Source organism: Phalacrocorax carbo, chromosome 12 (genome assembly GCF_963921805.1).
Source record: "Phalacrocorax carbo chromosome 12, bPhaCar2.1, whole genome shotgun sequence".
Lineage (NCBI taxonomy): Eukaryota > Metazoa > Chordata > Aves > Suliformes > Phalacrocoracidae > Phalacrocorax > Phalacrocorax carbo.
Window position 1 is genome coordinate 7,971,960 of NC_087524.1, and position 24,083 is coordinate 7,996,042.

The 24,083-nt window shown below is 50.5% G+C and overlaps 1 protein-coding gene across 1 annotated transcript; it reads left to right on the forward strand.

Annotated features, from left to right (window-relative positions):
• The first annotated feature begins 831 nt into the window (after nt 1–831).
• On the forward strand, nt 832–8,426 carry FGF8 (fibroblast growth factor 8). The gene is made up of 3 exons (XM_064464503.1): nt 832–943; nt 5,243–5,349; nt 6,431–8,426. Exons 1-3 carry the CDS (start codon nt 919–921, stop codon nt 6,716–6,718), a joined length of 420 nt encoding a protein of 139 aa, XP_064320573.1. The 5' UTR covers nt 832–918; the 3' UTR covers nt 6,719–8,426.
• Nucleotides 8,427–24,083: the final 15,657 nt, after the last annotated feature.

Consider the following 24,083-nt stretch of genomic DNA (forward strand, 5'->3'; position numbering starts at 1 on the left):
GGTCTGCTGGGGCTGGAACAACACCGTGGCTGGCATCAAACAGCTGGCTGCAGATGAGGGATGCATTTGCACAGGTAGCGCGTTAGTATCCTCAGGATTTTATGCTGCTAAATACCCAGGCTGGGGTATGGTTTTCTTACACGTCATAGACCTCATACCTCTACTTTCTCTGGGGACTTTGTATTTAAAGAACTCAATAAGTGGGGTGTTTGGGAGCAAATAAAGAGCCTGGGATCCAGAGGGAAGGCAGCTTTTGAAGCTGATGGGGCAGCGGCTGGGGTATGTGCCCAGGGCAGCCGGGACAGTAGTATGCTCCTGCAGAGGCGAGAGAGGTGTGGGACGAATGTGTCAGCTGCTCGGGAGGGCAACCCAGTGCCATGCTTTATGACTCCCCTGGGCCCCATCCAGCGCCCAGACTCGATACCCACCTCAGGCTCTCCAGTGCCAGCTGGGACCTGCCAAATCTGAGGGAGGCCTCTGGGGTCACCAAGCCCTATCGTGCTCTCAAGTCACCTGCACCTCCCTGCTTAGAGCACGTCTGGAGTGGGCACTGCTCTGTAAAGGGCTCTGCTTGCTGCATCCCAGAGCTTAATGTTCCTTTTCCTGGGGAGGCTTTGCTGGCGCAGGAGGTACCACCACAGTCCTGGCTCTGTGCCTCCCTGTAAAGCCCGGCTGCAGGCCGGCGATCTCGGATCAGCCCATTCGCCCCTCTGAGGAGTAGAGATTATAATGGTGTGTTGTATATTTTTTAATTTCCTAAAGGTAACTGTTCAGTCCCCACCTAATTTTACACAGCATGTGAGGGAGCAGAGCCTGGTGACGGATCAGCTCAGCCGGCGGCTCGTCCGTACCTACCAGCTGTACAGCCGGACCAGTGGGAAACATGTGCAGATCTTGGACAACAAGAAAATCAATGCGATGGCAGAGGATGGGGATGTGCACGGTAAGGACGTGTGGTGGGGGCGGGCAGAGGGGGGGAGCCAGGGAGGTGTTCGCAGCCCAGCGCAGCGATTGATGATTTCCGTCCTGTTTGTTAGCCAGAAATCATTAAAATCGTTCGGCTTGTGGGGGCTTGTAAAGGGATAACATAGGGGTCAGCAATCAGTGGCTGCGGGATTCAAGATGAAGGCAGGTTCCCCGTGCCGAGGAGGGGATCGGCGCTTGCAGGATGCTCCTTTCTTTTTCGTTCTTGGTTTGCACCTGACTTGGAGGGCTCGGGGCTGCGGTACGCTGAGCAGTGTCAGTCATTTCAGCCCAGCTCTTTGCAGGGCTGGGTGTCTCTGAGACTTCGTTTTGGAAAAGAAATAGAAAGTTGAAAAAGAAAAGAAAGGGGAGGGGAAAGGGTAACGACTGCTTTAGAAACCTTCCTTTGGACTAGAACTGTCTGAAGTGGCATTTTCCTGATGTACCCCCCAGCATTCCCTTCTCAAAACAAATCCCGGGCGGAGGGTCAGTGAGGCAGTTGGCCACAGGGGAAGATGCTGCGGCATCTCCAGAGACAAAGCACAGGGGACCCCACAAGCGCAAGAGCCAGCACTACACCACAGCCCCTCTGCCATCACCCTGGCACCCCCTCCCCAAAACCTCCACCCCCCAGGGCAGGGGGACTGATCCCTCCGCTGGAGAGACTCAAAGCCCAAATACTTTGATCGTGTGCACTAATGACACGTTGGGACGGTTAAACACTGTGCAGGGGTCAGCAGGGCCAGTGAGCCCCAGCACCGCCGCAGGGCCGGCTGCGGGAGCCCGATCCTGCACCCGCATCAGGGGAGTGCCTGTATTCGCCTGTGTTGTACATAGGAATCACAACTGTTTTTCTTTGGTATTAGCTGCAGTTTCCCTTTCTTGCTTGGGGAGATTAGTAGAAACACTTTTCTTCCTTCCTTCCCCTTCTGTGTTGGCTGGTGGTGGTTTTTTTGTTTTTGTTTTTTTTTTTTTCTTCCTTTTGCTTTGGCTGAAAATTTCACACTGGACATAAGCAGTGCAAGCGCAGCGCAGATTCCATCTCTATGGTATTCCACACAGCCAGCATTAATCTTCCAAATGAATTATTCCCACCCTAGAGCAGCCCTGGCTTGAAAGGGCATTAGCTAATTTCCCAAGCAAAAAATCCTGTCTTGTTTTAGTCCTATAATGCCTGGATTTTAAAAGGCAGTTAGTGCATATTTAAGTAACGACCAGGTTTAAATAAGGCCAGAAGGAGGGGACTGGTGGTGGCTTGAAAAACTCTATTAAAATGTAATAAAAAAAGGTTAAGCATTTGAAGAGCTAAGGAGAAAAATGAAGACTGATCTAAACCAGAAAGAGAACAAGCAGTTTTTCAGATGTAAAGTTTTAAGAGAGTTGCAAGTCTGTAAATGTTAAAATAGAGGTTCAGGATTGTTCTATATGAATCTCTAGGGAGGCCCCCATGTCTGGAAGAACTATTAAAACGCTTCTTACTTTCACCTTTTTTAACATTTCCTGAATACTTTCTCCTCTTCGCAGTCCAGTTGGGGGATCAAGTGTGTCTCGCTGCATTTTTTCAGCATTTACGTAGCTACTTTCCCTTCAAAGTTTGAGTATGAAACATAATTTTACTGGGATAAATCTGTCACTTAAGTGAAAGAATAGAGTTGAAAACGTCAAGGCCCCCCCCCCCCCCCCCCCAAGAAAAGACTCCCCCAAAATGTTGTTTAGAAATCCTTTTTTAAAGAAGAGTCTCCTTCCTCAAGCCCTTCCTTCTGCTTTTTTTCATCTCATTTTTGGGGGTGGGTGCGTAAAAGGGGTTGATTTATTTTTGCAGATGACCCCTTTCCCCACACTGACGTTTTTACAGCCGACTTAACATCGAGTCCAGCGTTTTCAGTTATCTGTCTTAATTGTCAATATTTGATTGACTTTTTTTAATTCTAAGGGAGGCGGGTGGCCGGTGCAGCCTGGCTCGTCCCTCCCGGTCCGTGCCTGCCACCAAGCAAACCGCCAGCAGCTGCAGCCTGGGCTAAACCCCGTGAGCGGCCAGGGATGCTGGTGCAGCTCCCTGCCGACTCGCTGGTTTCGTTGGGCTTGGTCTTTCGGTTGGTTGGGGCTGGGGTTTGTGGGGTTCATGGATTGCCTGCATGAGTCTAGGGGTGCAGGTCTCTGGGGACAGGTTGTCCTTGTCCTTCATTGCTGGTGGCTGGTGGGGCTGGAGCCATGCGCTGGTCGGGCTCGTGCAGGGCGGTGAACCCGGCCGGCAGCTGTAAATCATGGCTGCCCTTTGGAGAGAAAAAAAAAAAAGAAAGAAAAGAAAAAGGCTGAAAGGGAAGCCATGTGCATCCTTAAAGTGGGGTTTTGTGCTCACTGGGGCTGAGGCCTCCCTCCCTCCCTCTCTTCTCCGTCCCTCCCTCCCTCCCCGCTCTTTCTATCTCTTGGAGAGAAAAAATCAATTCTCCTCAAACCTTTTACTGCCTCTGAGATCAATTCCCCCCCTTTCCCCAATATAGATAAATAGGGGGTCACTGTCTCAACCCTTCATTTGCAGAGTGCTGCGGCTCCCATGGCTGTTTTTTGGGTATGCTGGGTGCGTGCCAGGCTCTGGGATTTGGTGCTGGTATGGCACAGCCTGGAGTGGGCTCTTCCCACATTTCTCAGCTCTGAGTCCAGTTTGTGCCTGACTGGGGGTGGGGGGCTGCAGGTGTGGGGTGGTTTGGGGACAAGACACGCTGCAGGGTGACGTTGACAGGAGAGAGTGTGGGGAGGGGGTGCCTGCGTGTGCATTGAGCCCGGCAGTGTGGAATCGGTTGGCCCCAGCAAATTTTGGGATGCCCTTCCCATTGCTCAACAAAGCTGCTGCCAGCGCTGCCTGCTCGCTGTCTCCACTCTCAATGCCATTGGTCTCGGCACTGCCCGCGATGTGGGGGGATGCAGCGTCAGGGCATCACAGAGGCAGAGGGGTAGCAGTTTGCTCCTAGCCCAGAGCATGATTTAGGTTCAGTTTAGCTTGTGCGTATGCCTACAGCCTCCTGCCATTCAAACCATCTTCCTGCAAAGCTGCCCACTCCTGAGCCACACCGCTGCCCTCACTGGGGCTCACTGGTGGGGTAGGCATGTGCAAGCCTGGGCAGACCGTAGTCCTGAGGAGCCAAGCAGCCCTTGTGCAGAGATTGGAGAGGAGAAATAAGGCATCAGTGGCCTTATTCCCATAAGACTGCAGACTTGGAAGCTTTGCAGGCTGTACTCTACCTTGCCAAATTACACTTATGGCACTAGGGGCTGATGCTGAGCAAGAGGTGAGAGGGTGAGATTGGACAGTCCCAGGTGGTGAGATTGGACAGTCCCAGGTGGCTTTTCAGTGGCATGGGAAAAATCTTCGGTGCATGGCACAGCACAGCCCTTTTGAGGTGCAAACAGGTAGCCACTATCCCCATCGGGGCTTGCCCAGGGGAGGGGAGCTAGTTCTGGGGACAGCAGCTGGAGGGCTGGGGAGAAGGATGTCCTGTCCCCATCCTCCCCCTTCCCTGGGGATGGATGAGCTTCGGGGCTCGGGTTCCCAGGGCGAAGGCAGGGAGGGAAGGTGACAGGTCTATTTATAGGCGGCCCATCGACCCAGCGATTTGCATAGCTCCTTCGGAAGTCGATCGATGCCTCCATTAAAAAACTGAGACCAAATCAATACGCCCTCTCAACTCGTGCAAAGGTGAAAGGCATTAAAAGGATGGCCGTACCCTTCACGCCTCCCCTGCCAGCTGCAAAGTCACTGTTCCTCCTGCAGCCCTGGCCCGGCAAAGAGACACGGAGTGGTGTCCCCTGGGCTAGGGACAGCTGTCAGCATGCCATGCACTTTAGAGGGTGCCTGCCTGCTTCTTGCCTGCAGGCTCACCCAAACCTGCCTCAGTTTGCAGGGTGGCTGGTTTGTTCTCCACCGGCCAGTCGGTGTGTACCCTGCTCACTGCCCTGCCTCCCTTTTGCGACGCCTCTGTGGCACCTGAACCGCTGAGCCCCATGGAGCTGGGCAAGGCAGAGCTACTCCCCCTTCAGCACAGCTCAGGGTGGCAAAGGGAAGTGACCAAGGTCATGCAGGGACACAGTGGCAGGGTAGAGGGACCGAGGCTGGCTCTTAACCTCATGCCCTGATTTTAGGGCTCTCTGGCCCAGTCACCAGAGAGCATGTGCCTGCATTGCCCAGTGTCAGGGCATGTTGTCGGGGTCTCCATCCCTGTGCCTGCCCTAACCTGGAGCCCCTCTAACCTCCCTCTTTCTTTCTTCCTGCTCCTCTCCCCAGCCAAGCTCATTGTGGAGACGGACACCTTTGGGAGCCGTGTGCGCATCAAGGGGGCGGCCACAGGTTTCTACATCTGCATGAACAAGAAGGGGAAGCTGATTGGCAAGGTAGGGTGTGGGGCTCAAGGGCATGGGCAGGCCATGGTCAGTGAGCAGGGCTTGCCAGGAGAGGAGCTCTTATGGAGCCCATCTGTGGGAATGGGGAGGTGAGATGGGCATCTCGAGGGCTCAGCCAGCTCATCCCTTTGGAGAGCAGGGGGGTGAGCCATCCTGCAGCCTGGGTGGCAGGAGGGAAGAGGGGGAGCAAGGGAGGCGGGTGGGTGCCGTGTGGGGCACATTCCTTGTATCTCCCCGAACAAATAGGCAGATTGCTGGGCTATTCTCCCCAATTACATGGTACAAGTGCTAGGAATGTTAAGATGCTCCATGGGGCTGGCCCCAAGGCTGGCCCCACCTCTCACCAGTTAGTCACGCTCCCTCTGAGCCTCGAGGCTCCCTCCCCAGGGGCGGAGTGGGCTGGATGTGCAAAATCCTGCTGGGACAGCGATTGTCTGGGAGGATTTTCTGTGGCAGCTCCTTCCCCGGGGCTGGCTGATGGGATCCCGCTGCTCCCCATAATGGGGAGGAGCTCAGCCACCAGCTGCCCCTGTGCTCCCCGCCATCTGTATCTGTGAACATCATCCCCACGGACCCCACATCGTCTCTTTGGGCTCTTGATGCCCCTCCTATATTAAACACCCAAGGGGGGGCATAGGGTGGGTGGGTGAGTTGCCACTGAGATGGAGAGTTCGCTTATGGTCGTGCTGGTGGGGGAATCCAGCCCTGGCATGGATGGGGGCAGAATGGCAGGGGGGAAAAATCTCTCCTGTGGGTGCAGTGGAAGTGGAGGCTGGGACAAGCCATGTTGGGGCTTGCAGCCTAGTGCTGGCATCACACTGGGGATGCAAGCTGCAATGAGCAGCATCTGCCCATGCCACAATGCCTGCTCGCCCCAGCTTTTCTAATGAAAAGCAGATTTTTGGGCAGATTGGACCTGTAGGAGAATAGGTGGGAAAAGTGAGGCACTGGCTGCCCACAAGCATTGCCATCACAACCCTGCTGCCACCCCAGCTGGTCCAGCTTTGGGTAGTGAGAAGAAGCCTCTGACTGAGCACCCGTTGCTTAAATCCCCACTCTGTCCCATTCTCAGAGCAACGGCAAAGGCAAGGACTGCGTCTTCACAGAGATTGTCCTGGAGAACAACTACACGGCGCTGCAGAACGCTAAGTACGAGGGCTGGTACATGGCCTTCACCCGCAAGGGACGCCCGCGCAAGGGCTCCAAGACACGGCAGCACCAACGGGAGGTACATTTCATGAAAAGGCTTCCCAAGGGCCACCAGACCACCGAGCCCCACAGACGCTTTGAGTTCCTCAACTACCCCTTCAACCGGAGAAGTAAAAGGACTAGAAACTCCAACTCCAGGGCAGGTCCTTGACTTGCCTGCCTCTGCCCACCCTGCCTACACCTCTCCTGGAGGACTCTTCTCTGTTTGGTGGACTATATGTAGAGACTTTCCCATATGGGTATTAAAAAAAAAAAAAAAAGGAGGGGGAGGATAAAAAAAAATACTTGCTCTAGTTGTTGGTAATTTTGTGGGGGGTTGTTTGGTTTTACAAAAAAAAAAAAAGGAAAAAAGAGAGGCTCTATTTTTGTACTCCAACTTGAAAAGAAATGAAACCTTCAAAGACTGGTGAAGGGGGAAGAGCCCTTCACTTAGAAATGTTCTAGTCTGTTTTTGGGGTCGTGTTTTATTTTGTAATTATTTTTTTTTTTTTGTAGCTCTAGAGGGAAAAGGAGAAAAAAATCGTTTAAAACAAACAAGCAAAAAAAAATGGAAATCCAAATCTGGGAGTGATGTGCTACTTACATGAACTGAATTAACACTTACTGGAGAAGATGGAGAGGTTGGAAAACAATTAAGGGGAGAGGATTTATTTCAGAGGTGGTTGGTGGCCTCCTGGCTGGGTTTTGCAGCCGGGGTGATGTGTGGGCACTGCCCATGGGGCCTGTCTGTGATGCCCAGGGTGAGGACTGCTGGATGCTTTCCTTCCTCAGAGTGCCTACTTCTTCCGCTGAGCAAGGGGTTGCTGGAAGCTGCTTGCATCCTTCTGAAAACACTGCTGGCTTCCCAACTCCCAGCTTATTTTTTTTCTCAGGAGGGGACAGGGGTGATGGACGCCCCACAGAAAGTCCTGAACTGACTTGGTACCTCTTACCCACAAAAGCATCTTTGGCATTTGTTTTGTTTTAAACTACTAAGGTGAGGCAGTGGGTGACGGCTGCCGTGGAGCGGGCTGGTAACTGGTTTTTGGGTTTTTTCCCTGTGTGGAAAATGTGAACTTCTCACCAAAAATTGACATATTTTTTTTCTGTTTATTTTTTTTATCAGATGGAAGCTTTCATCCATAAAATTAAAAAAAAAAGTTTACAAATTACTGTGGAGCCATTTTGGGCTGGTTTTGTCATAATACTCAGTTTGTGGTTGGCACTTCCATTGTCAACCTTCTCCTCCAGGTTTGGTCTTTGAGAACTACCACTGTCCTTGTTCTAGCAAAGGAGAGGTTTTCTTTCAAAATTTCTGTATTGACAGAAGCTCAATTTTCTATTTAGAAAAAAAAAACAACCCCAAAGGAAACATTAAATCTCTTGAGTGAACATCCCCAGCCAGCCCCGCTCTGCACATGCTGCCCTGGGACTGTGACTCTCTCCAAAGGGTTAAAGCAATTATTCTTCATGGGGAGGGCAAACAAAGACACTGGATAGGAGCCAGAACCAGGGGTGACTTTTCATCTAATCTTTCTTGATTGTTTGGTTTTTTTTCTGTTTCCTTGAGGATTTTGGGTGGTTTTTTTTTTGTTGTGTACAAATTGAATATGAAATGATTGAAATATTTATTTAATATGTGCATTAAAAATTTGTATTAGTCTAACTGAGCCTGATACTTTCCAGGGCGGGCTGGAGAGGCAGGTTGGAGAGGGGTGAAGGAGGACAGCGAGGAGCAGAATGGGGCCGAGGCGGCTGCTGCTTGGTGTGAATCCCTTCCCAAGGGAGCAGATGTGGGAAGTGGGAGGATGCCTCAAGATCTTGGACCCAGATGAGTCTTGTGGAAATCAGGGTTTTCCTTGCACAAAATTCCAGGTTTAATGGGCAGATGCCACCTCCTTGCCCTGTTGGGACAGGCCCATTGCAGGCTGGATGGCGGTATAGTGCAGCAGAGCCTTGACCACTGGTTTTAAGATTGGGATGAGGCTTTCCAGGAGAGAAAGCTGATAGCTGCTCCCCTTTGATCTAGATGAACTTAGTGTCTCTGCAACACAAGTTGTTGGGTCCCTTCCTTTGGTGGATACTCAGCCCTGCTGAGGTGCTGAGCCTTGCTTGGAGGGGCTGGTGGGGTACTTGGATATGGAGTGGTCTCAGATATGGAAGGAAAGATGCAAGAATAAAATTATTAAATATGGTTTTAAAAAATATTTACAGAAATGGAGCAGCCTCACAAGGTGATAGCCTCACCAGTGGCAACCCGGCTGGTGCTGCCATCCTCAGCAGGTGCCTGCGGCATTGTCTAGTGCTCAGGGCATTACTTGTCTGCAGGGTGCAAGGACGAGCCATCCTCTGGCTGATGCCACAGGCTGGGCTGAACTGTCAATATATATCATTAATTTCAAGGAGGGAAGCCTGGGGACCAAGCACCTGGCCATTCTGTATGTATGAGCATCACTGCTGTGTCACAGAGGTCGTGGGCGATGCTTGGGCTGCAGGTCAGCGCTGCTAAAGGCAGGCGGCGGTTGCCTGGCTGTCCCAGGAGCAACCCAAGGACTGCAGAAGCCTAGAGCCAACCGTGCTGCAGCAAGCCCGTGTTGTGGTCTCCAGACTACAGGAACTAAAAGTGAATGGCTCCTGGCCTTCCCCCAGGTAGAGATGGTGTTTGATAGCCCTTAATGGGTGCTTTTCTTTCATTAATTTGTCTCATTGCTTTTCCTAATGGCTTTGTGAACCTGGGTGAATTGGTGCTCCCGGTAAGGGTAGCAAAAGGCTGGCTCCCATGCAGGTCAGCAGGCGTCCCCTCCCTTGTTATCTGACCCCAGGGACAACCATAGCAGGGAAGGGCATGGTGTGGGTGTTCAGCCTCCAGTAAGGCTCTTCCCTGATCCCTGACATCCTGGGGTGCAGCCGAGGGCTGGAGCAGGGGGCACCCAACATTCTGGGGGTTGGAGCCGGGGAAGAACACCCCCGTGTCCTTGCACCATTCTGTATCACACACTATCCCCAGTTCCTGCCATCTGCTCTGCTTCAGCCTGCCTTTGCGAAAGATACCCCGGCCTGGCTCCTGGGAAGGGACCCCTTGTTTTCCCAGTTCACTTTGTCTATGGTTAATTAGCCCCTTTTCATTAAAGGGCTTTTGGGTGGCCATGCTGCCTAGGAGCACTACAACTTGGGGCTTTGTTTGTTGCTTGAATTTGTCCAGCTCCAGCTTCCAGCCAGCAAATGTTGTTTTGCCTTTGCTTGGGAGATTAAAGAGCCCACTACTAGTTAGTTAATGAGTAAATGAATTAATTAATGGTTCCTCATACCTTGTCTCTGTACTGATACTGCTTAGACCCTGGCATGGCTGGAGCAGCTCACGCTCTTCCCAGTGACCTGGGCCCTACAGGGTCCTGAGTGCCAGGGCTGGCAGATCCCACCACCCATGCAAGAAGATGAGAACAGTCCCTGGCAGTACCTGCTGTTCCTCCAGGGATGCAGAAACCCTAGCTGCTGGTTGAAAATGCAGGGTCAATCATCAGCCCAGGAACCTGGGACTTTTCCCTCCTCCTCCGTCACCAGCAGGTGTGTGGACCAAGCTTGAGAATCACAGCCCACCCAAAGGCCCTGGGAACAGCGGGACACTGAGCTGGGGCTGGACCCAGGAGAGTGCTGAGGACACCCTCTAAGGTGGGTGTTTGCTTCCATCAATGCCTGCTGTTAGTGGGGGTGTTTTGGGCAGAAACCCCTGCTCCAAGCTAGCAAAGTCCATGTGATGGGGATGTGCCTGCCCCTAGCATCACCACTCCCAGTGTCACCCTCTGGTCCCCTTGCTGCCACCAGCTGGCCAGAGGGAGGTGGCAGATGAAGCAGGAGAGGAGCCATACTGCCCTGGCTGGTGGTACAGGGATGACTGCCCTGCCCAGAGCGCCAAGCAGTGGTGCACGTATGTCCCTGCCCATACAGAACTTTGCCATACGATGCCATCTGGCCATAGCAACAAGGCTGGAGCTGAGCGATGTTTGGGAGAGTCTGCCTCACGAGACAAGACCAGGAAGCCCAGCTGGTCCAGCCAGCCAACGTGGGGTAAGGAGTAAATGTGGGGTGAACACACCAGGGCGATGCCAGGCAGGGAGGAGAGGTGTTTTCAGGTTAAATGTGGTTATGGCAGAGAAACAGTAGACAGACAGGGATAAATTGAAGTGGCAAGAAAAGGGGCCTGTGCTATCTGAGCAGAGGCTGCACCAGGGTTTCATCCACCAAGTCCCAAACATTTCGGCACACGCTGTCTCCAATCCTATCGCTTCTCTCACTTTACAAACACCACTGGGCTTCATTGCAGGGCCAACCCATGACAGCTTTGCTGCAAGGTCTGCTCAGGGAAGGGTGCCCATGGAGCAGGGTGGGATGCACAATGCTGTGGCAGGGTTGGAGCTTGCCTGGCCCCCCTTGGGCATGCCCCGGCTTGGGAAGAAGGACTGGGGTGTTTGTTTATTGCATCAGGCTCAGCTTTCAAACATCTCCCTGCCATCCCCCTCCCCCTCCTTTAATTAATTCTGGGTAAGAAGTCCTGGCTTTATTGTGCCACCGAGCTGAGGGCTCCCTGTGGGAAAAGTCACACCTTCTGAACAGCTTCTGATACCATGCAAATGAAGGACAAGTCCAGGAAACGCTTTCATCTCGGACCTGTCCAGCCCCCTGCCCATTAATTACACACATTTCATTTGTGTGAGAGCAATTCCTCTCGGGGAGGGGGCGGGGGACAGCCGCGGCTTGTGGATCATCTCAGCCCTGCTCTCTAAAGACCCCTCCTTGGAAGGGGGTTTATAGCCAGAAACGGGGATGCTCAGGGGCTCAGTGGGGCATCCCATATTTCTGCTCTCACACAGCTACTCCAAATCAAACTGGCTCATCGTCAGATGGCATCAGGTCAGCAGGGAGGGTTCAGCACTGCCCCACGCCCTGCTTGGTGCCAGCAAGCCCCAGCTGTGGACCCAAATGCCACAGGAGGATCATAGAGGGAGGTGCGGGACAGAGCAGAAATGAGCTCAGTGCTTTCCCATGGGTATGACTCTCCAGGGCCAGGACTTCATGAGATGCATAACTTTGGGCAAGGTGACCACAAAATGAGTCCCTCGTAGGGAAATATCTTTCCACACTGCTGCTGAAATGCCTGTGTTGGGACACTGTGTCAGGCTATGACAGGGCACAAAGCTTCTCAGCCGCGTGTAGACAAGACCCAACTCTCCTGTTGAGCCTTGGTCTCCCTGGCTCTTCTTTCCACACAGTCCCTCTGACCACAGTGTCCCCAGCACAGCTGCAGCTGAAGGCACCTCCAGGCTGGCTCCTGTTTTTCTGGGGCTGATGGGGAGAGCTGGCTCCAGATCCTAGAGAAGGTGCAGAGTGAGGAGATGTGGAGTACAGTGGGTTTTCACAGCCTGTTTCCTGGCCATGATAATAACACTTAGCACTTCTGTAGCACTTGGGATGCTCCAAGCACCTACACATCTGCTCCCCATTACCACCCCGTTTCCCATTTGCAGCACCTCTGCCCCCTCCCCACACATGCCTACAGCAGTAACAGCTCCCCCTAGAACTGGTGACACCTCTCCAAATTTTCTCCTGAAAACCTCCTTCAGGGCAGGATCCCAGGGAACTACAGCCATTTTATTCTCTGGGTTCTGGGCTGGAAGCTGCTTTCCAGGATTGGCATAAGCAGTATGGGGTGGCTTTGCTGCAGAAGACCTTCACTGGCCAGGTTTGCTGTTTGCCTTTCCTGGAGTGAGGATATGTTAATCTGTGTCCTCTCGTGTTCACAACTCGTGGGCCTGGGGACACATGGTAGCTGTGGCTTGGTGCACTAGAGGAACTTTTGTGAGATGTTGGAGGGATATTTGGGACTCCGTTAATGGGATCCTGCAGCCTTACTGGATCAAAGTCAGTGTGAAACTGGTGCCAGGCTCTAGCAAAGCTGCTCGTCCACTCGCTGGCCCTGTGCCACGTCAGCCAGAGGATGAGAGAGGGCTCCTGTGGGTGGGTTGAAGATTACAACCATTACTCCAGAGTACCTGATTAATAGCCCAGGCTACTCTGTAATGAAACACACTTTAGATGTTCTGTACTGGGAGCAGAGGGGATACTCTTGAACTTCATGTGACTGACAGGATCTCTCTTGTGTTCATAGTACCTGTAGCAGCAGAATGTCCCGCCGGGCTGTCAGGTGTGATGACCAAGATATAACCTGTGGTTGCAAAGTCCAAACTCAGAGGCTGGGGCAGGCTTTGCTGTGTCGAGAAGAACCACTCTAGCCATGCCATGTATTGCCACTTTGCTAAGCTTGTGCTGCTGATTGCCGTGAATGATGGGATGCTGAGGGCTGCCAGAGTCTCCCCAGTTTGGTGGATGCCCCTGTTTCTGTTCAAGTCCTCTGTTCAGCCATGATCAAAGGGGTCCTAGCTACCTGGGCTGGCCTCTTTTGCCAATATGGCCAATAGTATATAATTTTTTTCCCCTCTTAAAGCTTTTATAACAGAAGGAGAAGGAAAAACTCAGCCTCACTCTTGCTGTGATTATTTTGCCAACTCTTTCTGCTGCAGTAGCCCATCTTGGTGGCTGGAGTCTCCTCTTTTATGAGCTGCTCACAGAGTCAACGTCAGCCCTTGTCCTAAAGACGTGCTTCTTTTGCATGGTTGGCTGTAGCAGGTGGCATAAGCTGGCAAGACATACCTAGCCCCAGGTCTAGTTGCTAACCCAGCAAAAGAAAGTCCTGGTAAGGGAATTGAAGGAGGGCTGGAAGGTGTCCCTGTAGAAGTTCATAGCAAGCATGAGAAAAGCTCCAATTGCAACATTCAAAAAAACAAAAAAAAGCTGCTGGAGTAGCTGAAGTGCAGGATGATGAGACCCAGGCTGTACACCGATAGGAAAATTTTGGCTGCTGAGATGTGAAATGGGACCTTTCGTGCTGGCTGTACTTGCATGCTCAGGCCCCAGATTGTGGCTGCACTCCCCATTGCCCTGTGAGAAGCAGATGCCCAACTGGGAGCAGTCCCTTTGGTAATGGCCTGCGAATTTCCCTTGGCTCCGTTAATTGCCACCTGGCTGCTAGTTACAGCTCCAAGTCAACTGCTGGGAGTGTTGGGCCCTGCAAAACAACCCCTTGAAATCAGTTGTTAGCCCAATTAGCAGCCAGTTTGGCTTTGGTTCAGGCTGTTAACCATCAAACAGCTAACTGCTGGTAATGATTGATTTCTCAGCAGTTGGGGCTGCGGTCGAAGAAACAACCTGTTTCACAAAATGCCATTAAAGGCAAGACTTTGTGAACACATCTGGCTCAGACAAACATTTGAGCTGTCCCTCACCGGTACAGAGGGCAAGGTGGTGGCCAGAATTTCTATCCATTTTGATTAAAGCATGGGTCATTGGGATGTGTTAGGATGAACTGGCAGCCAGTGGGCCAGTACTGTCATCCCACCATGCTCCAGGTAGGCAGCTCCTGCTGTTTGTTGGGCAACAGCTAACACCCATGGAGCATCACACTGGTCAAGGTCCCCATGGATGGGAACTGCTTGGTGTCCAGCTCTCTTCCAGAGACACTGGTCCAGCCAGCAAACCTGCAACGATTAGTTTGTCCTGTTTAGGTTTTTGTGTGTTTCCCCAAATTACCTGGGTCACTTCCATCTGCACAACCAGCTGGGAACTTGTATGGGGAGAGGTGTTCCCATCAGCATATGCAAGCCTGGGGATGCCTCCAGAGCAGGCTGGGATGCTGTCCTGTGTCTGCTGGTGAGCGATGCACACTCATCTGCAGATGCATCTCTAAAAAGCCTATCTCTATAAAATAGTCTTTGAGTCCCAGGTAAGGCTGTCAGCCTGGAGTTCAGGCAGGGTTTTGTTTAAGATTACTGGTCAGGTCTTCATCTATTTCTCTCTGCTGTTTCAGGCCCTGGTTCTTTGCTGTGCACTGGTGGGTTAGTTCAAACTCATTGCTGGTGCTACATTAGGGGCTCTTTGCCCCCTGATCAAAGTGGTCAATTCAAGCCATTGCAGCCACCTGTTCGGGAAAGACTTCAAAAACGCAGACGACATGCTGCAGAGGTTGACCTTGTGAAATGTACACTCCGATGGCGCCGGGTAGCAAAGCGGTGCAGGGCGAGGAGTGAGTGCCTCGGCATACAACGCCACGGTCCTCCTCCATCTGAGGGCACTTGGGCACCTGTGGTCCTGCCGGGGCCTTGGCACTGCAGCCTGAGCTCTGTTTCTGAGGCTGGGTCCCAGTGACTTTCAGCAGGACATGGGCACCTGACACCTATGTAGATGTTTCACAGATCCCACAGGTTTCTTCCAAGTGCAGATCTGGTTCCCCCTGATGCCATGCTTTTCCTGTCCTTTCATGGGAGGTACGGTCATCCCAGATTCCCAAGCAGTACACATGCCAGCATGGCACATGTTTTCCATAGTTAGCTGTATTAGATACTCCTTGTGCAGGCAGGACAAAATCGCTTATTTTATCATATACCTACTAAAAGTAGCTCTGCTCTCTCCCATGCTGGGATTACCTTGCCACCCTTATTGGGGAGGCCGGGTTGTGGCTGGGAATCCCCCTGTGCTGGGCAGTGCATGTGCAGTGAGGTCCTGCATCCCAGGGGTCGGTCAGGGTTTCTCCCTCCGGTCCAGAGAATCTGACTCTCACAAAGGGAAAAATGAGAAGTCTGGGGAAGCAGGAGACCTGACAACCTAGCTTTCCTGCTCCTTGGATCTGTGAACAAATTTTTTATTTGCAGCCTGTGTATTTAACTGGGCTGAATACCGCAGTCCTGGTCTGTGCATCTTCTGAGTGTCTCGTTCCCACTCAGCTGTTGCTAAATGCATCCTTCCAGGAGGTGGTGATGGGTGTCTCTCACCTGCTTGAGCCGGGTGAGCCCTGGCTGCTCAGACTTTTTCTGTATAACAGAGAAGGTCAGTTATAAACAGAAATGGTTGGTTTTGTTGGGGGCTTTTTTTAGACATCAAAAATGCTCCATCATCATCAGGCTGGCTTAGCTTTCAGCAGCCAATGCAAACAGTGCCAAACCCTCAGCAGAGAATTCAGCAAGAGAAGCAGCATAGACTTTTCAGGGATATTTCTTCAAAGTCCTGCATCCTCATTTCTCCTTTTACCTAGTGCCACAGCAGCTGATGCTGTTCTGGGCTCTGTGCAGACACAGGGTGAGCCCTGAGGAGCTCCCAGATGGAGCTGAAAGCAAGTGGCATAGCCCCATTTTAGAGAAGGAGTGAGGGGAATCAGTGCACAAGAAGGATTAATATCTGAAACAAATCCTGGCAGAACCATGAATCAGCTGAATCAATCTGCAAGAGGCCAAGAAAAGGTATGGAAGTGGCCCAATGGGGGAAGCGATGTATATATATGCAATAATCCGAGCTATGAACAAAGTACAAAACCACAAAACTGATCTCTTTCTAAACCTCACGTCCAATTCCCCAGCTTTGACTGAAGTTTGGACTCTGTCCTGTATCCCAACTGGAAGGAACCTGCTTTTGTACATGAGCAGATTTCAAGGATATGGGGGTTACTCTGAATGTCCACCCCAGGCTTCTGCAATACTCAGACAAAAGGATCGTGCTCAATGTCTTCTGAGTGAAAGCTGTAGTCCTCATTTAAGGAAAAGGACGTAAGGAAGGATACCCTGCAGGGACTCCTTATTTTGGTATTATTTGGTATTTTTGGTTTAAAATTGCCTAACTTCAACTCATGGCACTCAATCTTGTACTCTTTTCTTCCAGTTCACAGTGCCATCCAACCTGACCAAGCTTCTGCAGCCACTGCAAGCAAGTTTTCCAGGTCTCTCCAAGCATTTTAGGGTTTTTTTTAAAGCGGATTCCCATCTGTCAACATCTCTTGTGAAGTGCAGCCAAGTGTTTTGGCCACAACATCTGGTGGTGAAGTCCATCATTGGCTTGCCTGTGTCCAGGATTTTGGGAGGAGAAATGATGCAGTGACCACCCACTGGAGTGATGTCTCTCTGCTCAGGGCTGGTGTTTTCCAAGAGGTTCCTGCAGACACTTGCAGAGCTATTGAAGCTGACTGTGGAGCTGTAACCCTCATTTGGGCAAGACCCCTGTAACGCCAGTCTTTTTTGAAGAAGAGAGGCATGTATGGTCCCTGAAAGAGGTGCAGCTGAGGCACGGTTAGAGACTCCTGCCCCTTGTTTCCTGCTGCAAAGACTACAGCGCACCTCTAAAGCAAAGGTAGCATTTATTGTATAATGAATCCTGAAATCCCAAATCTCACGCTTGCCCAGGAGGGCTCCATCTCTGGTTATTCAAACATTCAGTTGGTGAAGTCTGAGCTATTTTTGCTCTCAGTTGCGACTGGCAAAACCACAGTCATTCCTCTGACTTCACTAGAATAGCTCTGGATTAGTTCAGATGTGAGCAGAGGTTGGTTCAACCTAATTATCCTCAATGCCCATATCTGCAATTCTCCTACACTAAAACCAGCACAGTGGCAACAGTGAGTGCAGAGGTTTTCACATACCCAAAGGTTTTGACAGAATCTGTGTTTCAAGAGCTGGTCACTGTCCACAGATGCTGTCCCAGAGCACTTACTGAGGTGTGAATGTAAAGATGGAGGGGGTGCAACCAGGCAGGGAGAGGAAAGGTGCTGTGGAAACTGCAAATTCCCAAGGGCATGGCTGCGGCTTGTGGCAGTATGTGCAGCACCTGGTGCACTGATTCGAATCCCACCACTATTATGACCTGATTAATCATAAGAAAAGTTCTTTCCTACTAATCACTGCTGGCTGGTAAAGGGGCATCCCCAGCCCCTAAAGTACTGGGGGGACTGAGAGGGGAGAGCGATGGTTGCTGACATACGCCAAGCCCTCACAGCCTCTGTCATGGGATCCAAAGAAGTGTCTGCACTTCACTCCCTCTCAGAGCGATCACTGCGAGTAGCTGAGGGTTTCACCACCTCCCCCTGCAGAGCTGTGGGTTTGTTGTGCACTTGACACCAGCACAGAGGGATGACTTGCGCTTGACGACTGTCTCCACCACAGCAGCTGCCTTCCTCCAACAACACTTGCAAGAAGGAGCTATATCATTCCTTGTATAAGGCTGAACACCATGGCAGTGGGTGCAGTGCGTTGTGGAGGTGGCCTCCCAACAGGCCGTGCTGCCACCTGGTGCAGTGGGATGTGGCAGCCCCCAGGACATCATGGTCCCAGGCAGGCGGGTCACCAGCCAGGGCTCCCCAGATCAAGTCTGGGGCTCCCTGGGGAAGTCAGCTTGCCTTAAGCATCAGTGAGGATAAGAAACTTCCATACAGGGAAGAGAAAATCACAGCTGAGCTTTTGCCCTGATGGCAAGGCTCCATGTGCTGGGATTTCAGACAAACCCTCAGCGCTGTGGTGCGGGATCACCTTATGCATGGTGAGGATGGGGCATGTCTTTTGTGTTTGCTACCTCTGGTGTGGAAGGCCCTCCTTGTGATGTGAACAAAGGGACAAGCAGTGGAGGGGACAAAGCAGGCAGGAGCATGGATGGGTGAAACCTAGCTGGAGAGGCAGAAGGCAGCAGAGAAGCCCTCTCTGCCAGTCAGATGGGCTTGCCAGCAGAGAGGGGACAAGGGGCTGTGGGTCCCACCCTTGTGCTCCCTGAAGTCCTGGGAATGAATGTCCGTGGGGAGGAGAGAGAAGCTAGAGCCAAACAGTCAGTGAAGCACATGGGCTTTTAGTCCTCCTGTCACCTCGAGGATGTCCAGAGGTGACAAATGTGCAGCCTCTGCTATTGTGACAAAGTGGACCCCTAATGGGCTGCTTAGGGGACCTTCACTTAGAGAAATGCCAGTGAGGCAAAACCCCAGAGACGTGGGAAGCTATCTCATGGCTAGTTTGCTGGGTAGCACCCACTGCTCATCGCTGCTCCTCTACCTTCTCCCCACCACAGCTGGGCACACCCCATGGCACGGCAAGCTGGGCTGACCTGGCCATACCCTGTCCTGGTGTGTGATCTGGAGGACCTCCACTGATTTCCTGGGGGAGATGTCAGACACCAGTCAGACTTTGCTCTGCTGTTTGGGCAGCACCACATGTACTGTGCACCAAAACCATCAGTACTTATGGGTCTGGCCTTCCCAGTTGCCGCCCGTGCAGGAAATCTCTGGGTGTGCTGACCTATTGCCAAGTGCGTCGCCTTGCTGTTTTTTGTGCATAGGATGCACACTGTCACTGGTGTTATCTGAAGGAGGTTTGGGTCTGTTATTTGGAGGAGGCAATCTGGTAAGTGGCCACAATACAAAAAGCCACAAACAACCCAAAGAGCATTCAGCCAGGCAAAAGGTAGGGTGGGTGTCAGTGGGACATGAAGAGCTCAGGACAGGGAAGAGTAGAGTTGTCAACATAGTATGGATCTCTCATCTCCAGAAACCTTCCTGTGTTGCTGCTTGCTCTGATTTAAACCTATAGCTGGTCCCTATGGAGGTAGGAACTCTGAAGCTGTTTGTCGCTATATTGTTCCAGGGACACACATTGTTGGGAAGCAAATCTTTCTCCATCAAAGCAGTGAATACCTCTGCCAACAGCCTACACAGAGAAGGCTCAGCCCTAGCAAGACTGCAGGCAGCAGGGTGAACATGAGGGTGCTGCAGGAGAGTAGTGTGAATTTAGCTGCAAGCTGGGTGCCCAAATCACTGGCAAGAGCTGTCGTTGCTGTCATGGAAGGCAACAGGTCTGGAGTTATTTGGCCTGTATTGAGCTGCTAGGGAAACGTCTGACCTTCCTTGAAACTAGAGCATCCAGCCCAGTCTGCTTACCCTGCACAGAGATCTCTGGGCAGGAAGCACAGATGTGAGTGATGAAGGCAGCAGCTTGCTGAGGAAATGCATTTAATTCAATCTACACAGCAGTTTTTGTTGGAATAAATGTTGATGCAGTAACATTCTGCACAGTAGCTAAGGGTGGATTAAATGTCGTAGAGATAATGTAGCATGCTAAAGTCATAGACAGCAAATGGGAAGAGTCCTAGACTCATTGGGAAAGTCTCCCTGAAGTGTCTTCTCCACAGCTTTGTTCCACTCACGGACTGGGTTTGCTTCTCTTTCCAAGCAGGTTTCACTTTTGCCTGGACCTTTTTCCTGGACCTTTTTTCCTGGACCTTTTTCCTGAGTTTTAATCCACATTTCCCTTTTCTTGATTTATCCTAGATGTCTCAGTTAATGCATTTCTTTGCCATGCTAACTGATTTTGTTCAGGGATGTTACGCTTCTATATATTGGGAATGCTTGGCTAGCAGGTCTGCACCTGAATCTTTCCCCATGCTTTAAATCGTGGGGTGGCAGCTTAGCATGGTGTTGGTGGAGCAAGAGCAGGGAAGTGCCTTCTACTTGTGATGCAGACACAGCCCCCCAAGAAGCAGCTTTCTGGGCACACAACTGGGTCTTGCTGCAGAGTATGCTTCTGGGCGAGGGGAGGAGAGGGTTTCCCCAATCTGATGCAACTTTTGTGGTCATCTGAGGTTGATGCAAAAAGTCTCCTGTGGTGGAGAGGGGGTCTGTGGCAGAAGCATTTTAAAGGACTGTTCTCAGAGGGGTTAAATCCAACATTGTGGTGGGGGAATACGTGTGTCTCAATGGACAGAGGAGAGGGCTACACGTTTCAGCTCATGACATGGAACAACTGGCCGACCACCTGAGCTCCTCCTGCTCCCTGCGTAAAACGGAGATGGTGCCAAATCATTTCACAGGTCACTGGAAGTTTAATGCAAGTTTCCCAGAGGTTTTGGAGCATGCAGTGAAGGATGGTGCAGTGCAAAGCATTGCTGTTTATTCCACCGTTATCACCCAGTGGAGAAAAATGCAGGGTTCATCATGACATCTACTGAAATGTCATGGGAAAAAAAAAGCCAAAAGCCCAGCAGTGAAGTAACCCTGTCCTGCAGACAGACACACACACCACACACCGCCCGCCCCCCTCCCCCCCAGTATTTTGTGCTCTGTCCCAGCAGAGGGAGCCCGAGTTTATTAACAAATGCCGATCCCGAAGATAGCCGCTATCAAGGTGGTACGAAAGCTCGGGCAGGATGCTTGCCGGTGGAGGAAGGCTGAAGAAGGTGGAGGGGGTCTAGTGGTTGTGCTGAAAGCAGGGCTGTTTCCAACCAGGCAAGCAAGCTAGTGGTTTGTCAGGAGGCCCTGCAAGTAACTCTACTCCTAGGACACTGCAACTGTGTCAAGAGATGGATGGCCTGCAAGAGCCAGTGGATGTGCTCATTGCATGGGGGAAAAATTTGCACTGAAGGTTGCAGCAGAGGCATGCTAAGATGGATGAACTGAGTTTAGTTTGCTTCAGAGACTTCCTCCAAGGCACAGTCAGTGACCTCTGTACCTGCATTTGTACAGGGCTGGCCAGTTTTAATACTGTCATCTAGACAGTTCTCCCAATAGTGTCCAAAACCATTGATCGCTACGGTGCCAAATCCATAGCTGTTTGCCATCTTGCACCTGAGTCTGGTCCCATGCTGGCTACATGGCAATGCCCTATAACCGCTGCATGGACAGGACTGTGGGCCCAATCCACAGGTTCTTAAACCTAATGGGAGCTTTTGCACGGGTTTCCCTGGGTTTTGAAGGCTCTGTGATAGTGCACAGAGGGCTCCGTTCAAGGAAGCAGGAGCATTTTTAGTGAATAGCCTTCCCAGAGCTTGTGGGAATGCCCTAAGTTTTCTCTGCTGATAACGTGAGGGGAAATGTCTCCTAGGGAGACAGATGAGTCTCAGCTGTGTGTTCTTCCTTACAGCCAGTAGTCACACTGATGCCATGGATGCACACACAGGTACAAGATTATTTGAGAGGGGGAAGGTTGTGTGAATGGGATGCAGGAGGGTCACAGATCATTTTAGGCTGAAACCAAAGACCCTTTAAATCAATGCAAAGCCTCTCATTAACCTGAGCGAGCACAGAGATACTTGTTTTAGAAGCTAAGTAACAAACAGAGACGTTTCAGGGCGCAGGGGTAGGAAGGCAAATGACTCAGGCTGCACTCTGCAGAGAGCACAGACAGATATTTTCCAAGACAACTTTGAAAAGGAAGCTTAAATTTCTCCAAGATAAGGAGAGCTCCAGTGAGCTGGAATGCATTGCAACTCCCCCTCCCCAGCTCATCCTATGATAACAGCTGTTGTGTTGGAAACCTAATGCGGATGAAAGAGTTAAAGGCTGGTTGATGGGCAATATCGGTGACACACCTCTGAATTGAGCATACTCCTGGAGTGAGACTGCAGACTGGTGTTACTCAATGAATAGAGGCCACTCCAAGGGAGTTTTTCCTTGAATAGAATGGGGTCAGGGAGCCGCTTTGGGGAACAATGGTTGCCACCGGCTAGCTGAATTTCTTACAATCACACACCATACCCCCTGATCAAATAGCTCCTTTGTCAGTCTGATATAAAAACATGTCATACAATGATGATCTGGAAGAATGACAAGAGCTGGCTTTTCAAAGAGATCAGAAGGGCTTGTTTCGCACAAAAAGAGCCCCCATCAGAGTCAAGACAGAAAAAAATGGAGAATAAAAGGGGGTGAATGGAAACAAACAGTAATAACAACAACAACAGAAAAGAGGGCAAGTTGGAAACTTGGGTCTGGCTTGTTTCACAGCATCCCATGGCCGCAGTAGCGCAGCACGGTCGAGTTGAATCTCTTTTGGTATGGACGTGGATGTCAGATTGCACTGCCATTGGGTTCCCATTGTCATTCTGCACTGGGACAGAAGAAATTGCTGGATGGGAAAAGGTCACTTGGCCCAACGAATCATCTCTCCCCCCCCCCGAAAGTGTCTCAACACCATCTCCTTGCTTTCTCACTGTAGTTCTCTCCTCTGCCTTTCTAATACAATGTTCACCTGCTGCCTTTATGCTCGTGTACAAAGTTCAGATTGCTCAGGCAGCTATTCTTGTCCATCTGTTTGTATGAGCGGGAAAATGTCTTTGTTTTCCCCCATTCCCTTGTTAACTTTTTTTTTTCCTTGGAGTGTGTACCCTGTTTTCAACCCTCTTCCCAGATTTTCAGGGACAAAATTTAGAGTCTGGATGGAGAGAAAGAGTTTTTCCCCAAAGAATGTTTTAAGACGTGCAGAGAAGTGGATCCCTCTTGGCTACTTCCAGGGGAACTGCATTCCTACAGTATCTATCACAGAAGTCCCAAGAGATGGCATTGACACACAATCATGACAATTATTTGCAAGCTAGAAAAGTTCAGCAGTCCTGGAAGTGGGCAATTAGAGCTGCCAGGCAGTTTCAGCACCTACGAGTGTTTGAAAAAGCTTGTATTCAGATTTTAATAATTTATTATGTAAAATAAGGAGTCAGAACAATCAGAAGAAATCATAGCATGTAAGAGACTGAGCTTTTGGGAAACTGCTCCTGAAAATACACCCACAACAATGATTATACACTGAAGCTTTGCCCCATGTTTAAGTTTTTTTTTACTTTTTTCTCTTTTTATCACAGTGTTATTTCTCTTTCTCAAAAAAAAAAAAAAGAGGCAAAACCCAGTGCTAAAGCTTCTAGGAAACCATTATGTTTGTATGATTAAGTGGACTAATCAGGAGGTACCTCACAGTAGAGATAACTAACACCAACCACTTTCATTTATGCTGTAAGACAAATATCTATAATCATCTAGGATTTCCTCATTGTACAATATTTTATTTGCTCTTTTCTGCATTTTTTGATAGAATCTGTTATACTGCATGTTACTCAGCATATATTAATATATGGAAAAATACTTGATAAACTGTATTTACACAATATTAAATACAGAGAATATTTATAAACACACATGCAACACTGACGTGTATTGTGTCAGTATTCATTCAACAAATGAAATTGTTGCTTATCTGAATGGCTGAGCTCTTCAATTCCTTTACCTAAAAGTCTGTGTTGCACAAAATTAGGGTCATAATTAATCACCCCTTCTCCTGAAACATACCTCTGAAAAGCTGTGCAGCTGGCCAAAAATAATTAGGCCACATTCTGAGTGTGGCCAAAATAAAAGACACTTAGAAGATACTGGTTACAAATCTCTGGTAGTTTAAGTTGCAAGGCAACTACCAGATACTACAAGTGTATTTGAGGTGGTAGAGGAAAAACAGCCCACACTGTGCTGTGCTGATTGTGAAATGATTTGCAATTGTATTAAAGCTCATATCACAGCAAGGTAGTGCAAAAGGCAGGTGAGTTGCAGCTCATGTAGTGTTAAAAAGTCAGAAGCTAGACACTGAAAGCAGTATTTAGGCACCTAACTAAAATGACATTTCCAGAGGCGTTGAGCACCCAACAGCTCTGCTTGACTTCCACAGATACTCAGCAGGCAGTGACAGCGCGACAGGCGACTGACTTTGAGTTTGTCAATCTGGAAGACAGGTTTTAGTGCAATGGCTTGTGTTTAGGATTGCTCTAGCCTCCAGCTGAAAACTGCAGGTAGCACAGAAGGTGACAATTCAGTTCTTAAATGGGATGTAACCCCCAGGACCACGTGATGGGTGACTTGACCTGAACTGAATGCCTTG

Excerpts from the sequence above, each read along its gene's own strand:
- FGF8 (XM_064464503.1), top strand. The coding sequence starts at position 919 with ATGGCAGAGGATGGGGATGTGCACG. Across the intron at positions 944-5,242 it reads AGAGGATGGGGATGTGCACG|CCAAGCTCATTGTGGAGACG; the intron begins GTAAGGACGTGT and ends TCCTCTCCCCAG. Across the intron at positions 5,350-6,430 it reads AGGGGAAGCTGATTGGCAAG|AGCAACGGCAAAGGCAAGGA; the intron begins GTAGGGTGTGGG and ends TCCCATTCTCAG.